This window comes from Gekko japonicus, unplaced genomic scaffold (assembly GCF_001447785.1).
Source record: "Gekko japonicus isolate JY-2015 unplaced genomic scaffold, Gekko_japonicus_V1.1 scaffold2264, whole genome shotgun sequence".
NCBI classification, from domain to species: domain Eukaryota; kingdom Metazoa; phylum Chordata; class Lepidosauria; order Squamata; family Gekkonidae; genus Gekko; species Gekko japonicus.
This window is the reverse complement of record NW_015172074.1, coordinates 68,448-79,968: the sequence shown is the minus strand read 5'-3', so window position 1 is coordinate 79,968 and position 11,521 is coordinate 68,448. Positions and strand designations below refer to the sequence as shown.

At 42.9% G+C, this 11,521-nt stretch overlaps 1 protein-coding gene across 1 annotated transcript in view; it reads left to right on the top strand.

Annotated features, from left to right (window-relative positions):
• Positions 1-11,521, top strand: part of STAB1 (stabilin 1) — a 168,349-nt gene that overhangs the window by 91,490 nt on the left and 65,338 nt on the right. Inside the window, exons 33-39 of the mRNA XM_015420864.1 lie at positions 1,741-1,818; positions 2,111-2,212; positions 3,726-3,833; positions 6,633-6,764; positions 7,798-7,926; positions 9,219-9,275; positions 10,442-10,534. Coding sequence (XP_015276350.1) covers positions 1,741-1,818; positions 2,111-2,212; positions 3,726-3,833; positions 6,633-6,764; positions 7,798-7,926; positions 9,219-9,275; positions 10,442-10,534 — 699 coding nt within the window. The remainder of the gene's footprint in view (positions 1-1,740; positions 1,819-2,110; positions 2,213-3,725; positions 3,834-6,632; positions 6,765-7,797; positions 7,927-9,218; positions 9,276-10,441; positions 10,535-11,521) is intronic.

Sequence of the window (11,521 nt, the reverse complement as noted above, 5' to 3'; positions counted from 1 at the left end):
AAGAAAGAAAGAAAGAAAGAAAGAAAGAAAGAAAGAAAGAAAGAAAGAAAGAAAGAAAGAAAGAAAGAAAGAAAGAAAGAAAGGCTTCTTGCTCCTCGTGGCCTGGGGCTACCCCCTGGGCTCTTTACTGCCGGAGCTCCTGTGCACTCCTGCAGGAAATGACCCCTGGTTACAATACAGGATACCAAAAGCTGGTGTAATTTCTCCTATCCAGTTTCTCCACCCCTGCTTCTTTCCCCATTTCCAATGCCTTTTCTGGTCAGGTCAGATCAACTCCCCCCCTTCTTCTATGCTGTTCTGGTTCTAGGGGGGCAGAAAGCCAGGCTAGAGGTCCAGCCTTTTTCACTCCAGACGGGGGGGAATGATCACACTGGTTGCTCACGCCCGAATGAGGGGGAGCAGCCGGCTAAAAACTTGAGAGCCCTCTGCAGTCTTGATGCCCTTTGCTTGACGCAAAGCTGCCCTTGGCAAAACACACTGCCTCGGGAGCTAATCCTCAGGAACACTACGAGGCTTACTCGTGAGCAGATGTGCTTAGGATAGGGCTGTAAGTGCCCATTGTCTCCCCTCTCTTCTTTCTCTCCTCCCTGCCCCCAAGGCCCATGTGGGCTTATCCAGTCCACACACGGAGAGAGAGAGTGGTCACATTGACTCTGTTTCTCCTCCCCACAGCCACAATATCTTTTCCAGGGAAACCAAACACTGATGCCTATCGCCCCTTCCCTGTGGTTCCCAGAAGGATGCAAATCAGAATGCTTTCCTTTGCCTTTGTCACTGATGGAGGAGGGAAGAGAGAAGGCAAGCACTATAGGTGGCCAAGGGAAATGTGGCTGGCCATTGTCTACAAGAGCTTGAAGTGGCTGGTGCCACCCTGCTACCTTCTCTCCTCCATTGTTCTGGCGAGGAAGAAAGGGAAGGGGCTTTGGAGTGCATACAGAAGCACCACCCAGGAAGGCCCTGGTGCGAGGTAGGGGGGAAGAGAGAAGGCAAGAACTATAGGTGGCCAAGGGAAATGTGGCTGGCCATTGTCTACAAGAGCTTGAAGTGGCTGGTGCCACCCTGCTACCTCCTCTTCTCCATAGTGCTGGCGAGTAAGAAAGGAAAGGGGCTTTGGAGTGCCTACGGAAGCACCATCCAGGAAGGCACTGGTGTGCTCTGTATGGCAGCTTTGGCTTCCTTCTAGAATTTCGTTGTCCTGCACTGAGCCAAAAATCTGTGCACTAAGGGCTAAAAATGTATGCGCCAGCACACACAAGCACAATTTAGTAGGAACACTGCCAGGAATACTGTTGAGGTATTTTTCAGATATACATTCAGACGGCAAATATCCAAACACACATCCCTATATAAGACACTGTTTCAAAACTGGAGAAATGACAGAGGAAAGGAAAAATAATTATAGCAAGTAAAACTCAAAGTACTTGGTATGTGAAATCCTTTTTATCTCCTTTATAGCAGTATATACTCAAAAGTGTGGTAAATAGCCAGAAAATTAAAACATTAGCTTTAAAAGTCAAAATTAAGACTTTTATCTTGAGTTATTTTTCCCCAGTTCCACGTGGATCCCAAAATATAATGGTTGCAAAAAACCACAAAGCTTATGGTGGGGAATGGAACAGTAGACAGTTCCAAGATTGTTCATTTCTGTTGCATCTAGGTGGAATGAGGGTCTGTCTCTAAGTATTATACTTTAATGGCAGCCTAACAAAACTATCATGTTTAAATTTGCTTGCTTTCTAGACTTTGGCCATTCAGAATGCAAGGGTTGTAACAGGTGACATCCCTGCTATTAACAGCACTATTTATGTTGTTGATCAGGTAAGTGAATAAAAGTGTACTGGATTTATGCTTATTTCTTTTGATCCAATTTAAGTGATTTATAAAGTCTAATGAGAGATACATCAGTCTGAAAGGTATCTTAATACCGAGCACATCTAGAGATTTTTGTTGTTAAGCAGATGCTACGCTGCCATTAAAGCTATATGAAAAGTTTGTTTCTTGGGTCCTTAGGGACAGCCCCATCTTAACTAAAACCATTTGGGGGGGAAATAGTTTCACTTATTAATGATCTTCTTCCAATTCCATTTATTTTTATTTTCCCTGAGATCAGGTTTTGTTACCACCACTTGGCGATATCCCCCCACAGCGTCCAGGTCTGGAACAGCAACTTAACATGACACTCGCTTTCAGTAGATTCAAAAGTCTGCTTGAGGTATGCACCCACCACTGACAGTATCTAATAATTTGAACCCACTAACTGCTGTACTAAGAAAACCTCTTTATCATGGGGAATTTATAGTGCAAGAGCAATGCGATAAGGGATACAGAAGCTCTCTTTAAAGGGAAAATCAATTTTCCCTTTCAGTTTTCCCATTAAAGAGAGCTTCTGTTCAAACCAAGTGATAATTGGTCACCCTTGTTTCCAAAATCTCTCTCTACCAAGGACATTTTCTTCAGGCTTAGGGGAAGGATTTTATTATTTATTTACAAAACTGGAATATTTGTAACCTATCATGCAAGGGAATTATGAGTAATTGTTGCGAAGTGAAGGACAGTAGCAATACACACACATTTACAGAGGGGAAGGGAATGCCTTTAAGACCAAATCAATTTCTTTACAACTCTGTAAACCAGCATTTCTGAAACTGGAACCTGGGAACCATGTGGTTGGTGGTGGGGAGATGGGTGTCTGTGTGTTTTCTAGGGATCCACAAGGCCATGGTAAGGACCAAGGGTGAGTCTCCCTCATGCTCATCTTGATCATGCAAAACTGGACTGCTCTCAGTTTTCTAGGAAAGAGGGCAAGGGACCTCACCTCAGGAGATGGGGAAGGGATTGCCTTCCCCTGTTTTGGAACTTCTAGGATCAACACCAACTGCAATTTCATAGCTTCTAGATTATTTCAGAGCCATAACCAGTAAACATTCCGATTGGCAGCTCAGCCCTGGGAAGTTTAAATGACTGAGAGGAGGTACGGTCCTACTCAGCATATTTCAAGTTTAAAACTGAACTGATTCACTACTCTGTTTTCCTGCCCAGAAGATTTAACCTGATATATCCCATTCAGCATCCATAGATAATAGCCAATTGTGGTTTCCAATGAAAAATTGAAAATTCAGGTTTTGTCTTTTTCTATTTCCATTAGCAGTTCTGAACATTTTGCCAGGCCCCTTCCTGCCCCTGTTCAGCCAGCCTCTGACTAGAAGTTATTCACCGATAAGAAAGTGTCTTGCTGTCTCCAATGTGGTCAGATTGATAAGAATTTGGGTCAAGGGTTTTTGAATTGGGGCCCAGTAGAATCAGTAACCCTCTGAAGTTTAACTTTGTAGGCCATATACAGACAATACAAAAAAATTACTTTTTTAAAAAGTCAACTTGTTTTTAAAGTAATAACTGGTATGATTCTCATTGTACTATTTTGAGGACAGTAGAGGATGGAGGCCTCCACAGGGCATGTGTCACTTGCTGTACTCTTTGTAAGGGGGATGTACACTGTATAGCAGGCACACATAAAGAAATAGGGGATGGCTTAGGGGTTTGTAGAAGTTTTAAAATAAAAATCGGGGGCTCCCAAGTTGCTGCTGTTTGAAAAACATTGCTTTAAACATTTCTGGATGCCTGTTCCAGTCAGATGTTTTTATTTCTCCAGTGATTTTTCTGTTCCTCACTTTGGATTCTTTGCCAACCATGTCTGGTCGCTTATTTTGTTCTTCTGAAACTTTCAGCAATATCAGTTGATTGGAGAGATTGAGTCTTCGGAAAAATATACCATTTTTATCCCAGGAAATAGTTCAGTTGAGAAATATTGCAAAGAATTTAATATTACACAGTTGGTAAGTTGTGTGTGTGTGTGTGTGTGTGTGTGTGTGTGTGTGTGTGTGTGATATCAGGTGTATTTATTGAACTTACCATTTTTGGAGGACTGGTGGTGGCAGGATGCCATATCATTAAATCAGATTGTGGATTCAGATTTCCGAAGCCAAATTTTCAACTAATAAGTAAAGGTCTGCTTCATGCATTACAAAAATCCCTACCCTGAAGGCATGTTGCATCCAAGTACTCCCCCCAAGAATGTGACAAACCATATACAGTGTAGTGAGGATCTGTAGACTTTTGTAGTATGTGAGGTAGCAGTCCAAACTAAAGACAGAATATGGCTGCTGGTTCAGTTTACAAAACAGATGGTCATAAATGTAATGAAAGTATAAATTAGGATTAATTTATATAATACAACATTCTCATGTCTGTCCTGAAATTGTCCTGGGAAGCTGTTTGGTTATTGTGAAAACTGTGTGTAGCCATGTAAGTTAAACAATGTTTCAACAGAGAAAATAATGTCTCCTGAGGACATTTCAGGATGCGAAAATGGTATGTATGGTGGAGGCCCCTTTCTCCAAACATAGTTGTGATCAGAATTGGGCTTATGTGTGTCTGTGAGGCACAGAATTCTCATCACATTTCTGATATAAAGTCCTTGTTGGTGGCCATATGGATTGTGTGAATTGACCGTTAGTATTATAGTGATGTAATAATCTGATCCTCTACCCCCCTCCTCAACTCCATGCCTGAGACTATCTGAAAGGTGGTGTGGATCAGTTTGTGTTTCTGTGACAGGACTTGCCCCACTAGCCTCCCTCTCTCTTGCCTTTCTTCAGTAGTCGGCATCACTCAAGCTTTGTTTGTCTTTTGCTATCCATGGCTTGAGATACAGATACAGGCTAACTGCTTAACATCCTCTCCTCCCTGGCCAGCTGTCTGTTGCCCAATCAGGAGTTTCTGGTCTTATGCATGGACAAGAAGCCAGGCTCCTGGGTGAGGCCCTTTGACCACAATCTGAGATCTCTAAAATGAAAAGAAATTTATTTACTAAAATACAATCTCAATTCAGCAGAAGGGGCACTGGGAAACACAGGATCAAAACACTACAGAGTGTTACGGAATGAAGAAAAGAAATAAAAAGACTAACAGAGTTGTACAGTCACTGGTGTTACCTTGGCATTCTCCTTGTAGAATGGAAACAAACCTGCTGGACCTTGGAAAATAGAGGCTAATCAAGATAGACTTCACTACCTTTGTTCCAGGTCCCTGGCTTGTACATTGTGTGCATCCAGACCTTTTAATTCTTCCTGACCCAGCTGTTTGAGTCCCCACATTTTCTCCAATCATATAAAGGTACATGTCCCCCACACCCAGCTCAAGATACCCAAATAGCCATCTCTTTTGCCTTTCCCTGGCAGGTGGGCAAGTGGTCTATCCTGCCTATTTGTCTCCATAAAGAAAAACTCATCTCCACTAGCCTGAAATCTGAGGAGTTTATTGCTTGTTCCCAGGAAAGACTGTTTTCTCTGAGGGCCTCTCTGAGTTTTAATCAAGGTTTCCCACATTCCTCTGTCATCACAATATTCACTCCTCACCTGTAAAACTTGTCCATTCTCTTTCTGTAGTGAATGATATCCAGCAGCAGTTTATTCTTTTGGCTTGCTTGGGAGGCAGACCTATACAAGACACTTAATGCATAGTCTTCGAAGAGTCCTATCCCCCCTCTTGTTCTGGTCTAGCCTACTTGTATAGTCCTGCTTCTGTAATGCAGGAGAAGTAGACTATGAAGCTCCTTATACATTTAGAATATACAAGTGAGGGACCCATAGGGACTTCCAGGGGGCATCTCATTTTCCCATACTTACTATTTTTTCTTCTCTGAAAACCCCCCAAAGCCTCTACCCTTTCCAGCTTCCTTCTCACCTTCCCATCCACTAGCCTTTATCTGTCCTCCTCTCTTCAGCTTGTACCTCCTTCCCCCCCTCAAGAACCTTGCCCTGGGAAAACTCTGGCTGAACTGCACAGTGCCAGTCACTGGGCCAGGCCCAGTTCCATGGTGCTGCCTGGGCTGGGTCCAGTTGTGTGGTGCCATTCAGGCCTGGCCCAGTTGCACAGTGGAAGACCTGTAAGGACTTGTGGGGGGTGGGGACACAACATACTTTCCCGTTTCCTCCTCCCCACACTATTTTCTCATTCCTACCTTCTAGCAGCCGCCATATCCTCATCTTTCTCTCTTTCCTTCTTTCCTTCCCACCCACCAATCTACCTTTCATCTGCATCCCATCTTCAGCTATATTTATGGCTTTCTCCAGAGTATAAATGAGCTTCCAAGGCGGAGTGCAGATTTGAACCTGGGTCTCCCGGATCCTAATCTGAAACTCTAACCACTACACAACACTAGCTATTGTGAGGTGGCTGCCTGGGTGAGTCATGCAAGTCATGTTGTAGAAAACCTGGGGCTATTCTGAAGTTTGTAGAAAGATACATCTTTTATGTTTGTGGCCCCAGCCTCTGGATTTAAGTATCTGCAAGTTGGGCCATGTCAAGAATTGGATTATATTGATATTAAGCAATAATTAATAAAAGTGTGCTTGTAAAATACTTGCTGAGCAATGCAAAGCAACTGCTGAAGAGCCTCTTACTTTAATGCACTTAGATAATCATTAGAATGGATCTAGTTATCAAATAGAATTATTGCTTGCCATTATAGCGTATATTGCTTATATTTGCATAGTTCCAGTTGCTGTCTCATTGATATTGATTTAAAAAATTTAAATAACCAAGTTTTATATCTTGTGGGCTTTGATTTCTAGGATAAAGACACTGTGGAGTACCATGTCATAATTGGAGATAAACTTTTATCGAATGATCTGAAAAATGGTATTCACAAGAGCACAATGTTAGGACTCTCCTATTGGCTGATGTTTTACAAGAATACCACTCAGGTGCGACTGAGTAACAAATTTCACTTCCGTACTATGACCAGTACTTAAATAGGAAATGGTTAATGTGGTAGCATGATATATATTTAATTTTACAAACAATGGGGATTATGGGAAGTAAATAATTTCTGATATATTTGAGGATGTGTTGGATCATCGATGCATCCCTGAAGATGTTTTGCTCATGAACAATCCAATGGGAACAATCCACATTAAAAAAAAATAGTTATCTGGAGGAAGTAAAGTAGAACATCTTGATGGGGAGGGGTTTGGTTCAGTAGCAGAGGGTATGCTTTGCACACAAAAGAGTGCAAATTTAATCTGTGCCATGCCCAGGCAAAAGTCTGAGGGCCTACCTACATGAAACACAGTTCTCAGTGACTCCTCACATTGTTTCATATTTTTGTATTTGTGGGCTGAATCAGACCAGGATCATAGTACACAGGAAGAGAGGGACTTGAAGTCTGAAATGGCCCCAGGGAGCCATTCTTTTAAAATTAGATTAAAAATAGTGCTTCCCCAGGGTCATTTCAGGTCAGGAAAATTTGGCTTGGAGACAAGCCCCTTCACCTAGTCCCACTCCCAATGCAAACTGGCTTTGGCACACTTGAAAACTGAAATCCCAGTGGAGAACCCCCAATACATATCTGATGGAACATCCTTGAGGCAGACCCATACATGACGCAAGGACTGTGTAACTTGTAGTTAGGCCCTCAGATAGCAGGTTTCTGCCTGGAGATCCTGAAGAGCCATTGCCCGTCAGAATAGACAGTACTGAACTAGATTGATCAATGGTATATAGGACATTTTCATATAGACATAGGCTTGCCTGCTGACAGACTCCATGGAAGTTGTATGCATGCTGAGTTGCCCTATAACGTGGAAGAACAATTTTCTAGAAATAAGGTTTTGTAATCCTGGCAGGTTAATAGGAGAAATATCCCCCTTTCCTATGCTCCAACTGTCTAATGCTTGTAAGAACCACTCTAATTTCCTTGTGCTTGCCTCAACCTTTTCCCGTCTCTTTTTATTGCAGGCATTTGTCAACAAAATTCTCTTGGATGGTCAGTTTTTTGAAACAAGAAATGGAATGTTGATTGGGGTTTCTGAAGTTCTCCCAGTTCAGAAGAATCGCTGTAGTACCAATACCACAACAGTGCAAAAGGTAATGCATTGGTGACCTGCCACCTTTGTGCTGCACACATTTGGTCTTTGCTATAAAGTTGAGTGAGGTTAATCTCATTTTGTACTCCTAAAGGTACTTGTTTGAGCCACTCATTGTCTGCTTCTATTGTCTGGCGGCCTTCAAGACTGAATACACTTACACTTGCAGATATGATCTAGTGAGCTGCTACAGTCAGACTTGTACTATGTTAATACTTGGCTAATGAATGACATTTTAATTTACACGTTCTCAATGTGTGCAGTTTTCTTGAGGATTCACAGATGGTTGATTTAGGAGTCAAAAAGCTCTTTACTGGTTCCTCTTACTGAACCAGAAGGCCGTATCACTCCTTCCCAGTTTGTGCTGTCTGTGATATGCATATATGTGCATGTCTTTAAGTGAGCCCTCACAAGCTGGTTTCTGTTTCCCCCCTCAAGGACTATTTGGGAGGGACCTCACCTAGTTTTAGTTCAGTATGTGTTGGTTGTAGTTGCCAGTGTGTGTGTAAGTTTTCCTGTTGGAAGTAATAAAGAATCCTATTGTTGAAGCTGCCAGTTTCCTGTGCACCGAGTATCTGGATAGGTAAGCTTACACTTACACACCAGACTCCAGAGGATACTATACCCTTGTATGGCTTGTTGATGCCTGGGGTCAGTGGAGGAGCTCTTGGTTTTGGAAGCAGATTGTTGCAGTAAGAGTGAGCCATCGAGCAAAAGGCCCAATGGTATATCAAGGATCTTACTACATGCTGTATTACTGCTTTCTTTGGTTTTGAGTTGCTATAATTCAGATACCCTAAAGACTGGAGGCAGTTTGATCTGTCAACCTTACTGATTATCTGCAAATGTTTACCTTAGTCCATATCCTCTCTGGCCTAGACATTGTTAAAACACACACACACACACACACACAAATCTCATAAATTGTATTTCAGGTGTTAATATTTGACAATCACTTGATTAATGTCCTGCATGAAGAGTGTTGGTAGATCTCGATGTCCTGCCAATAAACAGGCCTCTAGAGTACCTAAATCATTTCAAAATTCCTCATGTTGGGCTAAATGAAATTCTCTGTGACATTGGACTCTAACTTTGCTCATGACCTTGTTACCTCCATAAAGCTTCATATGTTGCATAAAGACTGTGCCACAAGACACTGAGGCTTCCTTCTTCCTGCATGCTTGCTTCTTATGATGTATCTGCTGACTATACTGCAATCAATGCTGTGATTCTGATTTGTTTAACATGTTGTGACGCATGCATTGATTTCTCTCCACTGTTCTTCTTTTACAGTCAAGATGTGCTAAATGTAATAAAAAGTTCAAGTGCCCACAAGGATCAGTGCTTGCTGTAAGTCTTGGTTTGCTTCAAAAAATTAATTTATTTTCATGAGATAGTGGCAGTTGGAACAGGTTGCTTCATTTGTCCAGTGTTTTTCCAAAGCTTAATTTAAAGAATCAGAGTTTTTTGGCTAAAATTCTATTAATTTGAGTCACCACTGTATGATTAAGAAGAGAGAGAAGAGATTGGATTTATACCCTGCCCTTCACTACCCGAAGGAGTCTCAGAGTGGCTTTCAAACTCCTTTCCCTTCCCCTGCCCACAACAGACACTGTGTGAGGTGGGTGGGGCTGAGAGAGCTCCGTCAGAAACTGCTCCTGAGAGAACAGCTGTTATGGGTCCTGGCTCAGCCGAGGCTGACTATTCTTCAGACGAGGAAGAGTCACGGAGCAACCCAACCTCCTCCAGAGTCAGCCCAGAAGAACCTTTGCCAGCACCTGAGGGAGAAGAGGCCCCAGCATCTGTGCAGGAGGGGCAGCAAGGAAAAGAGACTGAGGTGCAGTCAGAGGGAGAGTCTGGCCCAACACCCCCAGTTGGAGACACCTCGAGGACAGAGTCCCCACCTAGCTCACCTGAATGTCCCAGACGCAGGGCACACCAGCGTCTGGATGTGCAGGAGAGAAGGAGGAGTGCCAGATTTCAGCTGTTGCAAAGGCAGTGTGAGGGGCTGTGGGTCATAAGCAGCCACGCTCACCTGCCTCGGTGCAGATGCAACCATGTGATCTCAGACCTTGTCCCGGCTGCCAGCCTCCGCTCATCGCTCCTGAGAATGCTGATTGATCTCCTGGCATTCCAACCCCTGGCACTGTTTCTCGGCTTGGTTTGGACTTTGCATCTAGCTTAAGTATATTGTATTCGTGGTGACTGGCCAGAGCCAGCACAACAGCTCTGAAAGAACTTGTAACTGACCCAAGGTCACACCAGCAGCTGCATGTAGAGGAGTGGGGAATCAAACCTGGTTTTCACAAATCAGAGTCCATGCTCCTAACCACTACACCAAACGCATTGGATTGCATCCAAAGAGTCCCTTCTGTGAAGTCTTCATCTGTAACCTTCTCACTTAGCAGAAGGGAATCTTTGGATCCAACCCAATATTTCTTTAACAAACTTGTATATTCTTGGAATAGATAATTTGCTTATGACCTGAATGGGCAGAATTTTGTTTTGATCTGTAGGAATCGGCACCAGAGAATCTCCCTCACTGTGAATATAAGTCTGGAAAGGATAGATTAGTTGGCTGTCATTTCACCTGCATTAAAGTTTCCTTGGTAAGTAAAACTTACTGTTTTGCTATATAAAATGTATTGCTCCTGTCTTGAGTTGCTTTTTGTTTTTTATGTATTTTAAGTATCCTGCATCACTCCTTGGGGCCGGAAGGCAGTATATTTATGTAATTAAATTAAATAAATATATAGCAGCAGCGGCATATAAAACCATCCCGTTTCCGTCCTGGTGATTTCATTATGACTTATACAAGAATACTTACTGCTGTGCTTAAAAAGGTGTGTGGCAGCCAGGTTCTGCCACTGGAGAGTGCCTCTCTAGTCAAGCTGCACAATTTCAAAACATGGCGTCTTTCAACATCTATCCCTTGAAGCTGGTTTAATGGGACCTGAAGGACCAGGCAGTTGCCCTTCACCAGCAACAAGGGTGTCCCAGAACCCACTGTAACATTTCCCAGGAGTGATGCTGCCAATGCTGAAAGTCCACATATGTGAGACTTGAACATCAAAACCTGTTTTATGTATTTTTTCTAATATCCTGGCCTCCCCGCCAAAGCAGGCTCAGGGCGGCTTACATAAACTCTTAAAACACATAAAGCAACACAGAATGTCCATGTGTATTGTTCCCACAATCACTATGCTACAGTCTTGTGTATAATATTTGGTTTTCATGTGTTTCACGATTGCCTTGTATTGTTGCATTACAATGCCATCCTAAGCAGAGCTGACTTCAGTGGACTTAGGAGGGGGTAACGCTGCTTAGGATGGCACTGTTAGAGAGCAATCCTAAGCAGGTCTACTCAGAAGTAAGTTCCATTTTATTCAATGGGCTTACTCCTAGGAGTTCTTAGAATTAGGACCTCTTCTTCTGAATACAGAAGAAGATTCACACATACACACACACACCAAGACAGCCTGGCAGTTAGTGGTAGGAATGAAGCAAGGTCTGCTAAGGGAAAAAAGCTCAGTAGCTCTGTATTGGTCTTTACTGCTTTGTTTTGGAGGATGAAGACGTCTGTGAAAGCTGTTTTG